Raw genomic sequence first — 22532 nt, forward strand, 5'->3', positions numbered from 1 at the left:
ACCTCGCTGCAAAGCCCATCTCAATCACCTGGCAAAGCCTGTGGCCGTCAGGAGAGATCCTCATGACAGGAATAATCTCAGTGCCACCTGCCCCTTGAGGGAGGATCAGGGACACCACAAGGCTGGTTGGTCTCACTGGAGCTTCCCCCCTCCTTTGGGCATTCTGCCACTCCAAACCTGTGGCAGTGTCGTTCCTCACTGCTGGTATCCCTGCACCAGTGCTGCAATGGATGTTACAGCTGTGCTCCTGCAGAACCTCCCTCAGGCCTCAGCAGCCTCACAGCCCTCACTGGCTCCTCAGGGCAGCATCCACAAGCACTAAAAATCCACAAATTGTGTCCAAAATCTTCTCTTCAATATCCAATCCAATTAACCAGGGTGGATGAGGTCTAGGGAAGAACTGTTCCTGAAGAATCCAAGTGGAAGGACAAGTCCAGGCAGCGCGACCCTCACCCCCAGGAGCACACAGACAATTCATTCCCACCTGGATATTCTGTCACACATAAGGAATAAGGACCAGACCACCAGCTCTTTAAGTAGTTTTATAAAAGTATTTGACTTACTGAGATACTGTTACAGTTACCTGAGTATTTGAAATTACAATGCAAGGAAATATCGACAATGAATTTCAGTACAGTATTTTACAATCCAGTGCTGCTGATCCCAGTTTCTACATGAGTTCACTAGAGCACATATACACAAACAGTGATTCTTGGAGAAAATTAAAAGACACCACAAAAAGGGGGCTGGAGATACCAATATAACAGAGTTGAGATTACAAATCCAGTGCAGCATGTAGTAAAATAAAATTTTTAAAAAACCCAAAAAAACCCCCTAACCCCCAAACAATTTTTTATTTTTCTCAAAATAATAAAAAAGGTTGTTTTTTTTAAAGACAAGCAACTGGATTAAAAAAACTCCAAACTTTCATACTAGATCTGATAAAGAATGTATTTACTGTGCATGTCATTAGTAAATGAACAGTTCCTGAGCTACTTTAGCAATAAGGCTTTGATAATTCTCAGTATTTAATTTTGTCATGGCATTCTCATGACGGAAAATTCTAAATAAAATTTCTTTTAATACTTGGTAATTAGGATCAACTGACAGTTGCATATGAATGTACATCTGTGACATACTATGAATTTATGCAGCTCAGGTAGCTAAAACAGTTGAAGCAATGGGAGACAAATTAATTAATCTCTGCTGAAAATCTCACTTGTAAATCCAATCCACAAAAACCTGTTATCTGGGATAGCAGCTGCTCTGGGCTCATCCCTGTATTGCTTCACCAGATCCCCAGAAAGAACTGAAAAGTGCACCAGTGGCTTGTATAATTCCTTTTAACTTATACACAACATGCTGTAAAAATTTAACAGATTTGTTAGTATTCACAAGTCAAATGCCTAAGGAATCTAAACTTGTGCCTTCAGAAATATTGTCAATGTAATGCTGTAAAGTTGCTTTAAATTTTTTTCTATTTGGCCAAATCCAATGTTTCACTGATTATTTTTCCCCCTCAATGAATTCTTTATTTGCAATATTTTAAAATCATATCTGGTGCTTGGAATATCCAGCCCCCTTTCTCCCATCCTGGTACAGCAGAAAAGACATATAAACATGCCATTTAAATTAAAGAAACAATGGAATAAGTGGAATCCTGGACATCAAAAATATATACAAGCAGGTATGTTTTTTCCTGAACTAAACATTTCAACCATAAAAATATTCAACAGCCAAACCCTATAGAACTAGGGCTAAGGCTATTTCAATTATAACTACTCTTTATTTTAAAAATATAGGGCTGACAGCCTTTTGGGTGATATTTATACATGAACAATAGTTCTAGGTTCCCTACACGAATTGTAAAGCAATATGCAGAACATAGACTATTTTTCATAGCTTAACCTTGCATTATCTTGCTTAATTTAATCTCTCTTGTAAATATGTTAGATAACTACATTTCACTGTAAGAATTAATATAAACAGAAAATATATATAAGGCTTTTATTTTTTCTCATGAGCTGTATACTGTCATAGATCCAAATATTGTGGAAGTTGGCAATTCTCCTCCCAGTTACACTTGCAGGTGAATTCTCACCATCAATGGAACTTTATAATAAGGGGCATTTCTGTATCATCAGCACCTCTCCCCAGGCTTTCCTTCAATTAAGCCTGATAAGTCCCACCCCCCTGCCTTCCCAAAGCATTTATCACTGAGCCCTGACACACTTGTGAAGTCAGCTAAAACCTGTAGTGTCTTGGTTCTTAGGCCTGAATCTGTTTTTCCCTCTTGCAGTTTAGATGGATAAGACAGCAGGAAAGAAAGACTTTTCCAGACTGAATGTTCCGTGTTTCGCTTTCCCACTCTCCTGTTTCAGCTCTGTCTTCTGAAAGAGGCTCAAACGCAGCTCCTGCCCCAGTGCTCTGAGCTGCAGGTTTGCTTCAGTATGTGCTACATGTTATTTCAAGTGTCACATCTCTCACTGTGGCTACAGCTCATTTCACTGGTGTCTGACTTCCTCCCTTCGGGGGAAGGGAAAGGGCTGACCAGACCCAAAAAGTGCATTCAGTCTAAAGGAGCAGTAAAATGCAAAATGTTATTGTAAACCAGAAAAGAATTAACAGATTCTAAAAGGAAATAACAGATGTTAATTCAACAGGACCTTGCTACAAAAGTTACTAGCTGTAAGAAGCTTAGGGTGAATTAGCTTAGAAACCTCCCCAAAAACTTCAGTTTCAAACTTTACAGAACTATTTACTGACACTCCAGCTTCCCAAAAACCTGTAATCCATGTCTGAACTTTCTAATCCTCTTGGCCTCAGCCAGTCTCACACATCAGTTCATTCACAGAAATGATGAGTAGGATCATTTTTTCAATCCAGTTGTTTTGTGCTTCTTCCTGAGAGCCAAGCGAACCCTTCGGAGCAAAGTGACGGCAAAAACACCGAGGGCAATGTCCATGAACACTGCTGACAACCAGCCTGCAAACACCAACCTCAGTGGAATCAGTGCAATCCCAGCTGGGCTTGTCTTTTGCAAAACAAATGAAGTACCACAGTGTTAATATTGATTTCAAAGTTAAAACATGTTACACAGCAAAAGCTTAGAACCCTTCAGAGGGCACAGAGCAGTGTTCCAACAACTTTGGGCAGGTGTCTCTTTTGCTGACAGGAGCAGGATTGGGATAAACCAAAGCGAAGCTATGCCCTGGATTTGTGCCACAGTTTGACATCCCCTTAACAGCAGCTTCAGTCCAGCTGGCCCGTGAGCAGACTCCAGGCAAGGAAAAACAGTCTGGCCACACTTGAGTTAGAAAAAGGAGCTTAAGGATTGGAGCTGCTCACGGCACGGAGGGGGATCCAGGCTGGCCCTGACACTGCTGTTAGGAGGCTTAGGATGCTGCTGCAGCATTGCAGCTACCAATGAACTTCCCAGTGCATCAGTAGCAAAAATGCTACTAAAAAGGAAAGACAAAACTATTGTTAAAAATCTGTCAGTCATTAAGGACACATTCTAATTAATGAATGGTAAAACAAAGCAGAGCCCAAAGCTGTATTAAACCTCTACTTCGGCCATTAGTCGCTTGTAGCCATATCGGATTGCGCATTTGATTTCTGAAAGTGCTCAGTAGAAATCCAGAGTTAAGGTGGATAACCTCAGGATAACATCCATTTATTTACACATTAGTACTGTTAAATAAATCCAAGTCATGTCTACTTTACAATGAAGTGTGCAACAAGCAGAAGAAGTGAAGCACATACATCGTGTTGGGTTCACATTCTTCAAGGTGCAAATTTCAGCTACTCTTGCCCAAATCCTTCTGTTTCTTCAATTGCAAATAGCAGCTTTTCCTTCAACTGCTCATAATTTTTATATGGTGGAAGGTCTAAGCGATTGAAACTGCAAAATAAAAAAAAAAAAATGTACTGAGGAAGAATTCAATAGGACCAAAAAATCCATTATGAATATGGGTGATTAGAATTTTTGCTGTGGAGATTGAGACTGGGATTTATACCCTGAGAAAAGCTGACTACTGATATAAATGTATTTGTGAGGGCAGAGGTTAGTATTCAAGTGCTGATACAGTGATAGTTTTCATTAACTTTTCCTAGTTGGAGGAAAACCAACCTCTAGGTGGTTAATTAGAGTCATCATTTTCAATTTGTGTGGTTTTGCCTACCCAAAGAAAAGTGGAGAAGTGACCTTTTCTCTGAAAGTGTGTGAATGTGGCTATTTTACTAAGGAGTGCAGTGATAACAAAAGATAGTCCCAATCTTGTTAGACACTACTGGCAATGACATTAATTGTTCAGTAATATATAACACAAATCCATGGAATTCCCAGTGGAATCTATTCCATGCCACAAGAGCTTTTCAGAAATTCAGCTGTCATTTAACAACAGAGTTCACTGGTGTAATTTGTGTTTGCTTTCACAGAGTCTCAACCATTCCAGCATATTACCCATTTACTAAAACGTTACAGCAGACTGTGGTCACCAAAACCAGAGCAATAGCAATATTCTGATTTGTTATGTACTCACCAGGTATGACTTCTGGGTAACCAGTTTTCCTTCCCAACTTTTTCGATACAGAATTTTTGGGGTCCATTGCTCCCTGTAACAAATTCCAATAGAAAAGGCATAGTCCAGCTACCTTTCTATCACTGTAACACACCTGAAGCATGCAAGGCTTAAATAAAGACAGGATTACACTTATTTGCACACAGAAGGGACATCTGTCTCACTCTACAGCTCTGCCTGGATCAAAGTCTACATGTGGAGAAATGCATCAGTCTGAAGTGATTTTAAAGTGCAATAAATAGGTGTAAACATTCCTTCCATCTCTTTCTATCATAGCTCAAGTATACGCATGGCTTACAAAACAGCATTTAATATTAATATAACACTCATTAAAAATTCCATAAATATGTAATTAGGTTCTTTTTAGAAGTATGTCTCCTGCATTAGAAGGGTTATTAATACATACCCATGAGGTCAGCAAATCCTCCCACTGGCAATCTGCAAGTTCCAGTCACAAACTGCAAGAGTCTCATCCTCTTCTCATTATCTATTTCTTTCACAAACTGAAAAACAGTAATGGAAATAAACATTTAGGGATAGATTCAATCTTCAGATCTTTACATCATCACCATCCACAGATGAACAGTAATGCTGGGAACAGCTGGGTTAGCAGTAACAGTTTCTATCTGCACTCTGCAGGTGTGCTCAGTGTTCTGACCACTGCTCAATGAGCTGTGCTCTGTAACTTCTGCTGGTCTGAGAATAAAGCAAAATCTGCAAACCTGCCAGAACCACACAATCTGCCTGCTGGTCCTGGTGTAGTGCCTGTAGATGGTGTGTCTCTGCCAGTCATTCAGGTCAATTTCTTGCATTCCACACAGAAGCACCTTCGGGGCAGAAAAAGGGAAATAAGCAGAGGAGTACAAATTTCCACTTTCCTTCTGAGACCTCACACACAGCAAAAGAGAACAACTGGACCCCCCCCCTTAGCAGCATCTGCAAAAATAGGGCACTAGGTTTTAATTTTAAACTTCATCCAAAATGTCTGTAAACAACAACTGATGATGAAGTGGTTCAAAGACTGGTTCTTGAAGTGTATTTGGAGAGGTGACAAATTAGAGAGCATCTCTGTTGTGAAAAATGGAGTCATTGTTTGCAATTTTAGGAATAAATTCTCCCCTGTGAGGGTGGGCAGGGCTGGCACAGGGTGCCCCTGGATCCCTGGCAGTGCCCCAGGCCAGGCTGGACAGGGCTGGGAGCAGCCTGGGACAGTGGGAGGTGTCCCTGCATATGGAAGGGGGCTGGAACAAGATTATTTAAGATCCCAATCCAAACCATTCTGGGATTCTATTCAAGCCAGTTTATCTTTGCCCAGCCATACAATTCTTCACTAGGGATGGGATATTTTGTTTTGATGGCTTTACTTTTCAAAGTGAACAGATGATTCAGAAAGTGTAATTTCGAGTGATCAAACCCAAACCAAGAACTTGGCTCAATCTATATGCAACCATCCATTGCATATCTGGCTTTATCTCTCAGTCTGTCAACTTACTCATTCTTTGAACACAGGAAAATCAAAGAATCACAAAAACAAAGTAAGACATTTCTGCTGACAGAATCTTGGCATTTAGAAACATCTAAGTTGGCTGCAAAGAGCAAAGTTAAGGAAAACACACTGATCTAATACTATTCCATGAAGTTTCCCCTTATAAAACAGTTGTCAGCCTCAATGAGTTCTGCTCTTCAGATGTACTGACTGGAGTTTATTTTATGTGTAATGACTTGGATCCAGCAATAGCCAAGCAATCCTTTACCTCCAGTTCCTTTGCATCAAAATACTGCAAATACTGTTGTGGCAGTATTTCATTGAAGCCTTCAAAGAAAGCCTGGGTCTGCTCCTCAACACCTCGGGACAGTCTCCATTCTGCCACCAGCCTGGAAAAGAAGACACACCAAGATCATTTAAATGGCTCATGCTAACCCAAGTCCACATCTTTACCTACTTTGAGATGAACTGTAAGCTAAGTTAAAAAAAACATGGAAAGTCTGGAAAGTTCTGGGGATAGAGCACCATATAATTTTATCAGCAGCCTTTACTCTTTGCAAATGATTGCATTTTTTCTCTAAATTACCCTAAGTGTTCAACTGTTCTGCTACAGAAGTATTTTGGACTCAAAGAGGAGTCAGCATCTCTTCACTGATTACATTAATGAGAGCACAGCAGTCCTGAGGTGTTTGAAGGTTTTGTCTGATATTCTCCCCAGAAATCTCAGTTGTTATCCATGACAAGGTAAAAAACAAGTCAAGTTGTACTGGTGAAGAGCAGCAGGACTGCCAGCTTACCAAGCAGTGACTATGTCCATTTGGAAAGTTCCATATTTGTTTCTGTTAATCATGAAACTTTGCTCTGTGGCAGAAACTCCACTCTCCATTAATAAAAGGGTGAAAAGCAGGCAGGAGACCCGGAGAACCTGAACCCAGGGAGAAGCAGATATTATGCTGAATTCAAGCCTAACCTGTCAGGAGCACTGGATTCTAAAGGAGAGGTGGCTATTTCTCATTTCTGACCTAGAAACTTGGGGGACTTAAAGCAGGACTTGGAGTAAGGCAAAAGAATCCGAATGAAACTGCAATCCAAGCTCTCCCTGGGTTCCTAGGGACTGGAGAAGAATGATTTCCTGCAGATCCTCCCTCCTGCCAAATGCCAGTACGTTTCTGGTGCAAACACCACCTCTTTTGTGAATCACTGAAATGTCTGCAGATTTCTCATGCAGATGAAAACAGAGCCCATTCCCAACTCCCTCCCCTGCCCATGGAAAAGCCTTCACAGAACACACGGTAACAAAGAGGAAAATTCTCTGTGATTCAGTTTAGTTTGTGCCTGCAATGTGTGACAGCATTTCTTGCAAGCACATCCTGCAAGCTTTTATGTTGAAGTTCACACCTTAAATCAGAGCTGCTGTACACTGAGGAAAAAGGGGATATTTCAGGACAAAGCAGGTCTCTGTTCACATGTTTATTCCTTAATCACTCTTATGCTCCTTCACTCTTAATCTATTGCTTTAAAACATTTTGGTGCTGCAAATATCATCTTTACTTTATGACAGTACAACCTATGACAACATTCAAAACACTGTTACAACTACAAGACCAGTTCAGATAAAACTAATAGCAATTCCAAGTATCTTTGAAAAATAAGAATCTTCACAATAAACCCAAAAATGTTCTCAAAAAAACCCCAACAAAAAACAACCTCTCAAAACATGACATGAAACAGAAATGGCTGGCTGGAACATCAGCAGGCTATAAAGCAATATAATTACAGTAATAAACAGATGTAACATTTCATTAAATATATGACAGTCACAATCCTTGTCTTGGTACTCTGCTAAACTGAGATAACTCTAGGAAAAAAAGTGGACTTTCTTCTAACCATGATCTTAAGGAAAAGTGGATTTTACAAACTTATTTCTATCAATATTCCTCTTTCAAATATGGGATCCAAACACTTGCCACTTGTTGCCAGCATCAGGAATTTCTCAGCAATGCTTTAGAAGACACAGACAGTCTTTTGTTGCTAGAACTCAAAAAAAGAGAATGACTGAGTATTTTAAAGTCTTCACTTATTCTTACCTGATGTAGTCTTCTTTATTTTCTTCTGTGACCAGAATGTTGCTACCATTTGGCTTCAAATCATGGCTTTTGATTTCACCTAGTATTTCTTTATCAACAGAAAAAAACATTTCCAAGCCACATTCTTCAATATCATTCTCTCTGGAAGGAAAAAAACCCACAGTTTTAAATAACTGTGTTGAGAACTTGCACACAGCAGAGGAGATGAGTATGAAGAACCTGAATTTAGAAGGTTTGGAGTTAAATTGTCAAGATAAGGAAATGTTCTTTACACAGTAATGATAGCCTTGCCAGAAGTCCTGGAGTTCATATGTTGATTTATGCTTTTGGAAAGTGAAGAACTGCCTGTATATACAGAGGTTTTGATGATGGTTTTCCTCCAAAATCAAGTGCAAAATCCAGATATTTATCCTGACCCATAACACAGCAATGCCAGTCTTGAAAACATGGCTGTGGTTTATTGAGCCCCATGATGCAACTGCACTTCTGAACTTCATCTTTCCAAAACTGCATGAAACCTTGGGTGAGGAGGGAAGGCTTCAGATGAAAGGCTGATTTTATTTCATCATCCATCCCTTTTCAAGTGAAAGCCACATGCTCTAGCTCAGTTTGGGCACTGAGGTTTGGCAGGTGACCTCTGAAAGTCTCGTTCCAAACTCAGCCAATCTCTGAAATCCTCAAACTTGTGGGAATGAGAAAAAGAGCCCTCTGATACAAATGCCAAGGAATGCTTCCTTCAAAGTTATAAAATTTGCTTTTTTTGTGAGGAACAAAATTATGCCTGTCCTGACAGCCATGGCTCTTCTCCCCTGGAAATGTGCAGTCCTTTCCTCAGGGGTACCTCCAGCAGCACTACAGAAAAGCAGGCCCAGTACACTGAAGTTGGGCTCTGGACTGAGAGGACTCTGCAGCCCTTGGAGTTCTGAAGCCTTTTCTCCAAAAAATCACATCCTTAAGTGATTTTTCAAAGGGGCAAAGCCCTTTCTGCACTCCAGCCTAGATCTCTATCACTACAGAAATGGCTTTGAATTAAAATGAAGGCACATTAGCAGCACATCCATGGAGTACAGAACATACTACTCTGAAAAACCAACACAATTCCCATCTCAATTCTTCAATATCTCATGCTGCTTTCTCTGCTCCTCAGTATTTAATATGAACCTTCCAAGAATCACCACTACAGAGGAAAATCTTGGCTTTTATATTTAGTTTTGCATTTCAAAACCCAATCTATTCTCACACCTTCTATGAAGCTTTCAAACCATGTTTAGAGCTATTCTTAGTGTGATTCCTAAGTGAAATGTTTTGTCTGTAGTCACAAGAAAGACTAATTTTTCTGCAATATTTTTTTTATTATAGCTGAAGAAAAAAATTTACTCAGTTTGCCTTTTTCTTCTAATATATTCATTAATATTTTTAGCTGAAAGAAAAAAATCTGTGTTACTGAAACAAATGGTGCATATCAACCACAGATTAAAACATGTGACATCCTCCTATGACAAAATCAGTACAAAATTACAATGCTTTAGATCGAAGGGGCTTTAAAAATTATTTCTTAAAATATCTGTAATACATAATTCCAAAATAATTGTGGTCTAGATACTCCACATCCTTTTTACTTGCTAGTCTCTGGAGAGGAATTTGCAAAAGAGTGGAAGAGGAGGACTCCACAAGAGCAGGGACAGAGAGGTGCCTGGGCATGCAGACATGGAAGCTGCAGGTAGGAATGGTCTGGATCATTAAGTTTGGGGCAAAAATACCAGGACAGCTAGAACTTTTTTAAAGCATTAAATCTTTAATACCAACCTTGAGGTCAAATTGCGACTTGCAACAGAAGAATTGTGTGGTAGTAAATAATAAACTACATTTGTTAACTTCATGTTCTTGTAGCACTAAACATTCTGTTTTCTAACTAAACCAGTACTAGAGAAACATTAAATGGGTATTTCCTGATTTCTTTTAATCAGTTATCTGAGGAGTCTCAGTCAAATTTACTCAAGCCATTTTATCTGTAACCATGTTCAACACGGCCAGATCTGTATGTCTAACTGGAATTAGTAACAGCCAATAATAACACAACTCAAGATGATGCACGGAATATTCAATGTACCAGAAAGGCTCTGCATGAACAAATCATTCTTTGTGTATCTAAAGTCACTGTAAAAATTCCATACTGCTCTGCAATGTTAGATTATGTTCTTCTGTGGGGTTGTTAGTAAGATTTACATCTACTTCCTGGCAGAAGTGAAAACCAAAAACATTGTATTGCTATTTCAAGAACAAAACAAAGTCAAACTCACTTTACCCAGATGAGAGAGTTGTAAAACTCTGGGTCAACAGATTCTAAATCCTTGAGTCCTACTGCCTTGTTTAGGATACGTTTATAGAATGGCAGAGAGAAACCAGTGTCAATGAACTTCCCATGGAACAAAGCCTGAGGAACACAAAAACAGACAAAATAATGCAAAGGATGCTTCAGTACTTACTATGACAACATTCTGTTCTCTGTGCCCATGAAATCTGACAGCCAAAGAATTAAACCAACCTGAGTACCATCACTGCCAATATGCTGAAGTAGCTTATACCAACAGGATTTATAGCCAAAACACCTGATACTGTCAGCTCAAAAATGGATTTTTATCATTACCCATCTGATGGCACAGTATTTACTTACAGGAAAATTACAGGACAGATCTGTTTCCTGCTTTAGGACGTACCATGGCAATGAACCTCCCGATGAATCTGAAGTATTTCAGGTGGTCTGGGTTGATGTAAGAGGCTGGGTTTATCTGTAAGCAGTAGTTATCTTTCCCTGCATATTCAAACAGGCAGTACATGGGGTTCAAGACTTCGTGTGACAACAGAAAGAACCACTCCCTGAAATCACACAAACAATAAAAACACATTTCAGAATAAATCACAGCAGAAATTACTGTAGCTAACTCATGTTGACTCAGGCCCTTGTTGAGCCTCCTTTCCCAGAGAGCAGCTGACCTACACGGGCACCAAAGGGAAACTACAGCAAATCACAAATTAAAATGCAAAGTTGCAATGATACCCCACTGTCAGTGGCTTGGAGAAAACCCACTCTTATCTAAATGAGCACATTACAAATGTACCCCTGATCTAAACACCCAGGGCTGGGGAATGCCAATTAACATATGCACTTCTCAGTTACATTCCAGTCAAGACTTTGTATTTAAATGTAGATTTCTGTTCACTTTTTCAATAAACTCTACTTTGACATTAACAGCTGGGTCAAAGGGTCACTTTAATTCAGTAAATTGCATCTCTTTAATCATGGAGATGATTAAGTAACTCCTAATGCAAACTGAAAATCATTTTACACAGTTTTAAGACATGCAAACATCTTGCAAAACTGCCTTCCTCAGATGTTCCAAGCTAAGGAATAAACTTCATTCCTATTGTGAAAGCACTGCAGTACTTTGGGGAAGCCTTCACATCACCACCAGCAGAACAAGTTATTATCTGCCATTTCAGTGTAGTTTACCTTGCCACACCTCCATAATCTAAACCTTCTTCACCAGGGAAAATAACCCATAAACGTCTCCGGAGATCCTGAGGGCTGAAGCTCATTATCTTAGTGAAAGAAAAACAATCAATTATTTTAAAGGAAACAGCTATAAGCACCGGTTAGAATTACTGCTATTTTCTAATGAGCATTTAATAATTCGGAAAAATTTTAATCAGGGTCTACAGACCTTAACCAGACCTTAATATTTTAACCTGAGGTCTACAGAGATTAGTAAGAATTTCACTCCTAATAATGCAAATAGAATTAATAATATTTGTTTTAAAAAAAAATACTTATTTCAAGACAACCAGACTAAGATCAACTTAATATATTGTTTGTATGTAGACCATGCTAGTGCAACACATTGTGAGGAAAAATGCATAAACATAAGCACAACCAAAAAAACCTCCTGAAAATGGGGTGCTGCTCTGCCCCAGCAGTCTCCTCAAAATCAACTCAGATTTTAAATCATTCTGAGGGGGAAAAAAACCCCCAAAATCACCTTTGTCAGATAAATCAGTGCCAGAACGACAGATATTGGCATGATCTTGTAAGTGTGAATGCAGCCTATTAAATTAATATTTTTTAGTTAGTCTAACTTCAAGTAAAATTGCAAGATATCAAAGGTTCAAAAATGACATGTGAGAATAAATTCACTAACACTACTTTTCATACCCATTACTCCCATGCTTTAACACAATACCTGCTGAAATGAGTCCTCAAATAACGTTTTCCTGCTCACTGTGATCTTTATATGCTGTGGCATTGCAAGTTGCTGAAAGGAAATTTTTAGATGTGAAGGGTACAATCACTTAAAGTTTCAACAACTCAGTTTGGACTGCTAGCTGTTGTATATATTAAAAAGCACAGTTGAATTTCATCAATCAATATAAAACAAATCCAGCAATCAAGGTATCTGAATTGTCATTTAATCCAAGAATAAATTTGTTCCAATACTGCTGTCTACAGTGACATGAACACACCTCCAGATGCTGCTCAGAACAGGTTAAAGATTGCACTCCTAAAGACACTGGAGAACATGAAAATCAACAACATGTCCCAGCTGAGGGAGCCTTTCTACCCCAGAATTGATGAGACACATGAAGAACCTCTCCTATAATAAAAGGCTGAAACAATTGGGATTGTTCAGCCTGGAGAAACTTCAGGGTGACCTAATTGTGGCCTTCAGTACCTGGAAGGCACCAACAAGAAAGATGGAGAGAGATTATTGACAAAGGCCTGGACAGGACACAAGGAATGGCTCCCACTGCCAGAGGCAGGGTTAGGAGGGATATTGGATATTGGGGAGGAATTCCCAGCACCTGGGAGGGTGGGCAGGCCCTGGCACAGGTGCCCAGAGCAGCTGGGGCTGCCCCTGGATCCCTGGCAGTGCCCAAGGCCAGGTTGGACAGGGCTTGGAGCAATTTGGGGTAGTGAAAGGGGTCCCTGCCCATGGCAGGGGTTTGGAATGAGATGATCTTTAAGGTTCTTTACAACTCAAACCATTCTGGGATTCTATTAATTTAATAAAAATTAAAATATTCAGGCTCTACTGCACAAAATTCCAAGTGAAAAACGAGGCTAGTCTCTGCACTATTTTCAAAGGACAATTCAGTGACTCTTGAAAACTGGAACATTCAAACCAAAAGGTTTTTCTCTAAACATCAAGTTACTTCATCTCTTGATTTAGGGAGCTTAGAGGCCCAAGACTGACACACTGAATTTGATATTATGTTAGAGCACCCTATGTGCACCACAGCAAACTCCTCAGTGCTGAGACATATCTGTTGTGTTGCAAATGCCCTTTTTCTGCCAGAAGTGGGTATTCACACAGAAATCAGATGTTGTATTAACTCTAAAAAAATGGTGCCTCCATATATTCTTAACAGCAGCAAGACAACACTATTCAGAAATCCACCACTTAAAAAAAAAGCAGGGAAATTGATGTTTTCCCTTATTCTAAAACATTTTAAAGCCAAAAGTTACATCACTTTAAAGCTTACATGAGATTACACATTTTCTGCATTTACTCCCTCTTAACTTAACTCACTTTTAACTTTAGAGTAGTTTGATTCCCTTTACTGGAAGGCACTGAAGAAGGCATTGAAAATGTGTAAGCAAAACCAAAAATGCAAAAAAATATTGCAAAAAAATGAATCCATACCTGACACCAGAATCTGAAATAATGGACCTTGGCCTTGAAATCACGCACATAAGCTATCTGAGGTCCATTGTCTCTGCAACCAAAAGGAGGAAAAAATGAATTTCCAAGTGTTTTTGTAACTGAAGCAAAAGCCTGCAGATGTATTAGTTATACAGCTGTATGGTCTAGCTGGCTATCTAGACACATTTTTTGATTTTGGGGTGTAATTTCTTGTTTTTAAACTAAAAAGAAAAATCTTCCTTTGTAAACTGTAGAATGCTTGACAGTACATTTAAAACACTACCTGAACATTAACTGTAAAAAAAGATTCTAACAATAAAGAAGGGACGACATTCAGTTAACTTGGGAGGTAAATTCTGGTTTCAACTTCATTCTGGTTCCTAAAAAAAAAAAAATCAGAAAAAGAAAGGGTTGGGTCTCTTTTAAAGAGAGAAGGAAGGGATTTGGTCATCAACAGAACAGATGCAGCTCCTCCACTACTCTCAAATCTCACACATTACATGGCAAGAAAGATTCTGCAGTGTTTAGAACTCTGGCTTCTTCAGGGACTTTCATTTTCAGAATTAAAAAGTCACAGGTAATTAAGAAGCATTGCTGCATGTAAACCTTCCTGCCTAATAATGTAGTAAGAAGCAAAAAAAATAAATATTTAAAAAATATTTTTTAAATGATGTGTGCTAAACTTGACTCTTGAAACCTTAGTGAAATATTAAGAACACTTACAGAGCAGACTTGCCCGTGCGGGGATCGATGTATGTAGTGGTTCTTCTATTGTGATCCACAAAATAGGGAATTCCATCCACAGTAAATCGCATTTCCCAGCCCTCTGGCAAAGGCTTCTCATTTAACTGACTATGGATACAAGAAAATACATGGTAACTGATCAACAGAATCCATGATGTCAATGGAGTAATACCTGAGACAGTAAACATCTTGGAAAATCTAGAGAGTCTAAGGTTGAGAAAGTTTCTCTTTGGATTTATTTTAGCTTCCCTCCCCCACCAAAATTTGCAGTCATCTCTCAATTAGGCCAAAAGTATTATCTCATTTGCTTGCAATACCTTAAATAAAGACAAGAAAAAACCTGAAGGGAAAAGTGTAAGCAAGGTTTATTGTTTCCTTCACAAACAACAGAATTTTATCTTCTAACTATGAGGATTTTACTCAAAAACTGATATAATTTTAATAAGCAGTTTTTGGTACCTCATGAATAATCACAGCAGCCAAAAATGTTTCAGAATGCCAAATTAAAAGAAAATGCCAATCCTGATCATGTAAAATTTTTTGCCAATGTTTTCCAACTTAGTTTTGCTGTATATAAAAGTAGATCTCAATATATCTGGAAGATCTGAGTGGTATCACTGTGAAGTGCTCCCCAGTGGCTTCCCTCCATCAATGCCATGTCCTGACTGTGCAGCCCAAACATTCTGCTGCTGGGCTGCTCCAAGAGGAATTTCTCTCCACAGCTGCAGAGGGGAGTGGCTACAGCTGTGACCCCTCTCACACAGCCCTGGCTGTGCCCCTTCCCCTCCCTCATGGAGGACAGGTGAAGCTGCTTCACCAAACACATCTTCAGCTCAAACAGCAGTTGGGACTGAACACACTTCACCCTCAACTTCCTGCCTCCATTCCTTACCTCAAAGGCTTTGCAGTGACAGAGCTCAAAATAAACAGAACTCCTGTGCTTCTAGTAGTGCCTCTGTCTCCTTTATTCCTCCTTTTTTAAATAGGTGTGAGGAAAGGTGCTACAGTTTTTTGGGCCATCTTCTTTCTGTCTCCTACCCATCCCCAGATGTGTCCAAGGCCAAGCTGGATGGGGCTTGGAGCACCCTGGGATAGTGGAAAGTGTCCCTGCCCATGGCAGGAGGGTGGGACGAGATGGGCTTTAAAGTCCCTTCCAACCCAAACCATTCTGGGACTCTCTGACTGTGTGGGAAACAACCAGAGTCTAACTCTAGACTCTGCACCATCCCATCAGCATACAAAGGAAATATTTTCTTCCTCTAATGACACAAATGTTCAGACAAATGTAATTGATTACTTATGAAAAGCAGAGGCTTTTCTATTGGAGAATGAGCTCATTGCTTACTGTTGACCAAGGCTTTCCTGGTAGCTGTGGGATGACACAGTAATATTGCAACAGTTCCCATTTGGCCAATGTCTCCACTTTTTATCGAGCTCTCTGATGTTTGCATAGCACAATCCATGCCTCACCTGTGGGCAGCAATTCTTGGCTCACTCTACTCTCAGTTACTTGGCTACATTTTAATTTAATTTACATTTTCATCATACATGCAGCTTCAGCTGATTTCTTACCCCTGACTCCTGGGGTCTTCCCACTGAGTGATTCGTGTGTTGTGATTGACAAAATACACTCTGCCATTGCTGTCAGTTCTTTTTTCTGAAAAGACGTAAAAGGAGAACAAATTCAATTCCCTCTTTAATTTATTGCTGAGACTACATCAAATACACAATACAAATCACCAGACTCAGCCTCTCCTGCTCTCAGGTTTCTTTGTACCTCCTCTGATCCAACATATTTTTACTTTCATTGATGTTACTCCTTACTATGTAATTTATTTTTCAATTGCAGGAGAAATTAATTGGAAACTGAAAACTGTGAGCTGTTTTGTCCACGGGAAACTTCAGCTGTGTCAAGTGTTGTGATGTGCCTGACAAGCAACACAGAAAGCAAACACAGAGGAGGGAACAGATATACACAGAAGTATCCAGAAGGTACAAAGGGGCTTCAAGTTCAATTTATAGCAGGGAATAAAACACAGTCAAATGCAGTTTCCAAGAAAACCCATTTATATTTTCTCTCAGATGAACCATGGGCACACGCTGCCTATGAGAAATGCCATGACCTGTTCCTCTGTACCATTCTGCAGCTCTTCATAGCATTTTTATTTAGTGTTGCAAGAGAAACAAATTACAAAAATGGATCAAAATCTGACAACCACAGCTCAAAAGCTTCAGTTTCCAAGAGAAGCCTGTAAGTAGGCATTTGCCTGTGAGCCTGACAGCAGAATTCCACATGATGTGGAGACTGAGTTTGCCATCTCCTGGGCACTGCCAGCCTAAAGACCTTTCTGTGAAATGTTATATATAATGTATCTAAGCACAAGAGTGGGGAAAAATTTCATGGCACAAAGTTGCAGCAATACCAGAACTAAAAATCCAAATAGTTCTGTTTGAAAAGCAGATGAACCCAAAAATTCAGGTCCAACTCTGCCAAGCAATTACTTGCTCCAAATTCCACAAGAGAATTCTGAGAGCTTTGCCTACGTATCATAAAACTTGAATTTTCATATCTGCTTCAGAGTCCACACCAGAAAGCAGTTTTACACTTCTATTTTTATTACACCCTGCCAAAATTTGTATTAATTGTAAATTCTCAACCCTGTAAAGTACAAGAACAAATTTATTCCAGGGAGGGGGCCAAATAAGGAAACAGTTGTCACTATAAAAAACATTTTGAGACCAGCAAAACTCTTCAAGAGTTGTCTTGGAGAGAGACTTTAGCAGTTTGATTTAGAGAGGATTTGGAGCCTGATTTAGCAGGAACAGGATGGTGGGGGGAATGAAAAAGTCTCAAAAGGATGACAGTGTTAAAGCAGCTATTACACTTGATACCAGTGGAGTAAACCAGAAAACTTTATAGCTTCTAAACCACTGAGAAATGGCATAGCCTAGTCAGGTTTCTGTTTTAATAGCACATTTGATTAGATCTGATTTTAAACTATTTTAAATGTAGATTTTAATTTTCAAAAACTAGCTTAGAAGAGCTGACAAATAATTTGGCAGAAGTATGCTTTAATGTTTAACTACATTGCATAACAAAACACATTCAAGTTAGTCTTACCCCATCCGTGTGGCAGAGGGCCAAGAGGATCAAACTCTTTGTTCTGTGTGGATGAAAAGTCCTGGTTCTGCAAGTCACATGAACAAATGAGGCATTAATGACTAGTCATTTGCTTTCCAGATGTTCTACCATAGCCATCCTGAATTATTGAAGTAAATGCATTTCTGTTAATGTTACACATAAGCAAGGATGCCAACTCCTTCTTTTCCTCCACAGAGAAGGCAAATTTTACTGACCTTGGCATGCTTAATTAACTACAGTGCCAAGAAATAATTATTCTTTGTTCAGTACCCCTGCCTAGGCAGGAGGAAATCAGTACAGCAGCACCCAAAGCAATCAGAACCTTCATTCCTGCACTCACTACAATTCTCCCTACCACCACTTACAGGCTCCATTTTATTCTCACATGTACAGCAAATCAGAACCTCCATCATTCTTAATGAGCATGAGTAGCATGAGTTGGAGTGATCTAATATCTGCTATTCATCAGAAACAAATAATGGAGTAAAAATGCTGGAAGGATTCGTTTCAATTTCCCTGCTCTCCTAACATTCATTGTGCATAATTTATTTTAACCTAGAGCAGAAATGCATTGCTTACCTCCCATGTGTTTGGCCAGGGTAATACAAGATACAATACAAATGCACCAGCTTATTACTAAGCTGCAGTTTGAGCCAAAGGCTTTATCAATATTGTACATCAATTTTATCCAAGCTTTATCAATATTGTACATCAATTTTATCCAAGAAGCCCTATATTGAGGTGTCCTGGGGTGACGTTATGATGCTTGTATCCCCATTTATCTGTTCTGTGCCTTTAGACCGGCTCTGAAGAGTGGAAGTTTTGTTTGGGTTTCTCTTATCAGGGACACCGAGATGAGCAGTACATAGGGCTGTTTTTTCACTTCCAGCTTCAGCTTGCTGCTTTGCTTGCTCTCTTTTTCTGCTCTCGCTTCTGCTCTGCTTTGGCCTCTGCTTATTAGCACGTTCTAGCTAAACAGTCCACATCCCTTCCTGGACTGTTTCTCCTCTCCTGTTTCTGGGACCATCTCGAACCTGCTCCGGACTGGGACCTGGGAACACCGAGGGTTTGAACCGTTTGGCTGCAGCAGCTGCCCCAGCGCCGGAGGGACTGAGAACAGAGCAACCACCCCTGAAAGAGACTTTCTGATTTTGTCATCTTTCTCAGAGCGGTGTCATCGGGTATTGTTCATTCTCTGTGCTGGGGGGGGCTGGGCCAGTCAAATAAACAGGTTCTTTCCACCTCTCTCCGAGGAATTTTTTCCCAAACCAGTTGGGGGGAGGGGCTGTGTGGGTTTTGCTTTCTGGAGGGGCCCTCCTTTGCAGATTCTTTAACAAATTTGCCCTAAACCAGGACATGAGGTGACAACTAAACCCCATGTGCTGACTGGAAGGAGATGAACTAACATTACAGTGAGCCCTCCCTGCCGTGCTACACACAGAGACATTATCATGAACCATAACAGAGTCTGCTGCCTTTGTGGGGACAGGCGACCCACAGGCATGCCCAAACCCTGAAACCATCCTAACCCTCAGTCACCCAGGTCCTCCTTACCCCATAAATGAACCTCTGGTTGAACTGCTGCATGGCTCCCTGGAGCTGGCTGCGCTGCAGCTGCCACTGCTCGTAATTGCGGACGGACTCCAGCGTCGGCCGCTGCCACGTCGTGGTTCTGGTGAAGTGGTCAACGTAATAAATCCTGCCCATGTTGTCAACCCGGCGCTCCCAGCTGTGGGGGAAAAGAGAAGCCACAGCTGTCAAGAGCTGGCAATTTAATTTAAGGCTCAGAGGCACCTGGAGGCCAGTGTGGTGGAAGGGAGCAGAAAACACGGGCAGCAGCAGCTTTTTTCTCCTTGTACCCTCTAGCTCTTGCATAATTTTAGGAGACTTTTTTTATGAGAATCACTTTTATTTGTTGCATACTATACAAAGTCAGACCCATTCAATTTATTGTATTTTCAGGGTTTTTTGAAATAGTTGTCAAGAGCTGTCTAGACCACTGTCCATACTGTGCTGGCATCACTGCAGTTATCCCACCCAGCTGGTTTCCCCTAAAACACAGTGAACCCTCTGACATTTTCAGCTATTCAACACAAGACTTCCTCACACTCTGATCTGGCAGAAAAGAAAGGTGGGCATGGGGTTTGGTGTTTTGTTTTGATTTTCTTTGGGGTTTTTTTTTTCTAATTTTCAGTTCATATGAGATCAGTACTACTTACAAAACTTGAAAGAAAGCACTGCTACTCTAAATAAGCTTAAGCAATATAAAAATTCATCTGCTGAAAAAGTTCAACATAACTTGAAACATGACAGGTGGGCTCCATTTATGAGACTGCCAGTTTTTGTTCTTCAATAGCAAGTTCTCTGTACCATCCCATGTTTTCACTTTGTAATTCTTTATAGTGAGCAAGAAACCATTTGAGGATGAAGAAATTTGCAACAGAACAACTCTTGTGCTTTTCTTATATTGTTAAAAAATAAGAAGCAGCAACTGTGAGCTAACATCACTAGCTGTTCTGATGCCAAGAGCTGGAGAAGTTTAATAACGAAAGTTGGTTTCTATGTGCATAATAAATTGGCAGCTGGGAGCCCTGAGACAAGATCAAAGGCCTGCAAACAGTAACCTCAAGATAAGAGCATTGCTGCTCAAGCTGATAGCTACCTCAATGCCAAAATACTTTTCTGTGGTTTTTGTTCCCTTTTACTCTGGGGGTGTCTACTGTCTTTAACTGAAATCTGTTTCTCAGACAGTAAAGATGCACTTGACTTTGACAGGAAATTCAGATTTTCCTCATTTTGACATTCAACTCTTTTCCTTATGCATTCCTTGGGAGACAACCCAGAGCAACTGGGTTCACATTTCTGTTCTCAAATATTTGTTCCAGCTTTAGCAAACTGTCAGGCAATTAATTCCTGAAAACCCCAGACCTGTGAGATGATTGCATGCTCACCTTGGAGGAAGGGGCTCTGGCCGATCCCACGTTGTTCTTTTTTCAACATGATCCACGTAGTACACTCGACCATGCTGGTCTACTCTTTGCTCCCAACTGAAAATAGATCCAAAAGTTTAATCTTCCTCCAGATCAAACTACTCCAACCATGCATCTCATCTACAGCTTAAAGATGAGAAATGTCTGTTTTCATAAAATGCTTATTTCTAAACAAAATGCTTCAAATTAACCCTTGGCTCATGAGATGCACCCGAACTGTGTGCAGCATACAATGGTACCATTCATATTAACAGTGATTCTATGCCAATTAAAAAAAAAATAAAAAACCATTGTACATGGCCACCCTTCTGGGAAACAGAAGCTCAAATTCATGCCTAGGTGTAAAATTTTAGCAAAATTTTGTATCCAATATCAAGTGTATCAATAACCTATTGAACAGAACCAACTACAGAAAATAATCCCCTTTTAGAGTAGCATTAATCCAATATATTGCCATTTTTCAGTGATCAAGGATATGCAGAGATCACCATAAGGGCATTGGTCACATTTTCTGCACATGCAGTATTTGGAATAATGACTTACCCCTGTATCAATTACATTTGCATGAAATGTAACATCATGGGGGAAAAAAAAAAAAAAGCTATTTGCCATTTCTGTTGAAATCAAAATGATAAAGGAACAATGCTGTTTTCAAGACCACTTCTTTATTCCCATTGTCCTGTGAGATAATTCAGACCTCTCCTACCTTGTGCTTCCACTACCTGGAAATCAAGGCAGGTAATTCACCAACTTCACCATTCACATTGGGAAGCTTTTGATTTCCCTCACTCAGAGAGTCTAGAAATGTTTTTGCTGCTGTTTCTTTAAAGTTGAGAGCTTTGAGGCAAGAGGTCAACCATCTGACAAATTCCATAGGTACCCAAAGTACAGCAGCATGTCCACACTACTCTCAGGAGCTGCAGTATGAAATCCAAACCTTCAGGACTGCAATAGCAGCTTTTCTTCTACTTATCTGTACCAATATTTTCCTACCTGAGTTTATTTTAATTTGAAGACAATAAGCTGCCACGCTATTTTAAACCTATGTTCCACTGACACGGGAACATATGATAAGTATCAGATTTCTTCCTTTGAATGTTTGAAGATGAACCATACAAAACAGTTATAAACCCTCCAAATTCATATTGGGGGATTTTTGTCAGGCAGCAGAAGGCAGATGTTATCTATGGTTTCTTACACCTACTGTAAGTAAAATAAAGGAAAACCAGAGAAGTCAGCACACATGGGGAGAAAGAAGTCATGAAACCCATACCCAGGTGGGAGAGGCCCTTGGCTGACTGTAGTTAGAGCCTGAGGTGAAGGATTTACTGGCTGCACTTGTCTGGACACTGGAGGAGTGGTGAGGGCAGGAGTGGCAGGAGCTGTGCTGGCGGCTGCTGCTCCCTCAGGGCTCTGCTCTGAAGGTGTGTTTGAGGCTGTGCCTGCCAGTGAGCCTGCACTGGCCCCATCGCTCTCTGTGGATGTGGATGAAGGACCATTTGCACTTGCTATGATGAGAGAGAGAAAGAGAAAAAGCCTTTAACTGACATTTATCACCAATCCATTGGAGAAGTTACACATTACACAACAGCAAACCTGCCAGAACTGCTGTTTCCACAGCCACATTTTGTAGCTCAAACACAAACTGAACAGCAATTCTATCTCACTATAAAAATACTTTAATCCAAAAACTGCCATAAACAGCATTGTGGTATTTCTGACAAATATTTACCTGGTCTGCATTCTGTAAACATTAAATGATGATAAAAAATTACTTCTTTGTACTAATGAATTAATTATT

At 40.0% G+C, this 22532-nt stretch overlaps 1 protein-coding gene across 4 annotated transcripts in view; it reads right to left on the reverse strand.

Annotated features, from left to right (window-relative positions):
* Positions 1-523: 523 nt before the first annotated feature.
* The window catches only part of ITCH (itchy E3 ubiquitin protein ligase), a 61494-nt gene continuing 39485 nt past the window's right edge, over positions 524-22532 (reverse strand). For 2 of the 4 annotated variants that reach the window (XM_074553855.1, XM_074553856.1), the window contains 17 exons: positions 22005-22239; positions 20693-20788; positions 19296-19470; positions 17721-17787; positions 16172-16256; positions 14579-14707; positions 13856-13928; positions 12395-12466; positions 11668-11756; positions 10874-11033; positions 10457-10590; positions 8157-8297; positions 6338-6458; positions 5306-5410; positions 4990-5086; positions 4545-4617; positions 524-3904 (listed from right to left, as the gene is read on the reverse strand). In XM_074553855.1, the coding sequence (XP_074409956.1) occupies positions 3805-3904; positions 4545-4617; positions 4990-5086; positions 5306-5410; positions 6338-6458; positions 8157-8297; positions 10457-10590; positions 10874-11033; positions 11668-11756; positions 12395-12466; positions 13856-13928; positions 14579-14707; positions 16172-16256; positions 17721-17787; positions 19296-19470; positions 20693-20788; positions 22005-22239 (1952 nt within the window). In that variant the 3' untranslated portion in view covers positions 524-3804. The remainder of the gene's footprint in view (positions 3905-4544; positions 4618-4989; positions 5087-5305; positions 5411-6337; positions 6459-8156; positions 8298-10456; positions 10591-10873; positions 11034-11667; positions 11757-12394; positions 12467-13855; positions 13929-14578; positions 14708-16171; positions 16257-17720; positions 17788-19295; positions 19471-20692; positions 20789-22004; positions 22240-22532) is intronic. The other 2 variants (XM_074553858.1, XM_074553857.1) reach the window with 2 other exon arrangements.

This window comes from Zonotrichia albicollis, chromosome 17 (assembly GCF_047830755.1).
Source record: "Zonotrichia albicollis isolate bZonAlb1 chromosome 17, bZonAlb1.hap1, whole genome shotgun sequence".
In the NCBI taxonomy this organism is placed as follows: domain Eukaryota; kingdom Metazoa; phylum Chordata; class Aves; order Passeriformes; family Passerellidae; genus Zonotrichia; species Zonotrichia albicollis.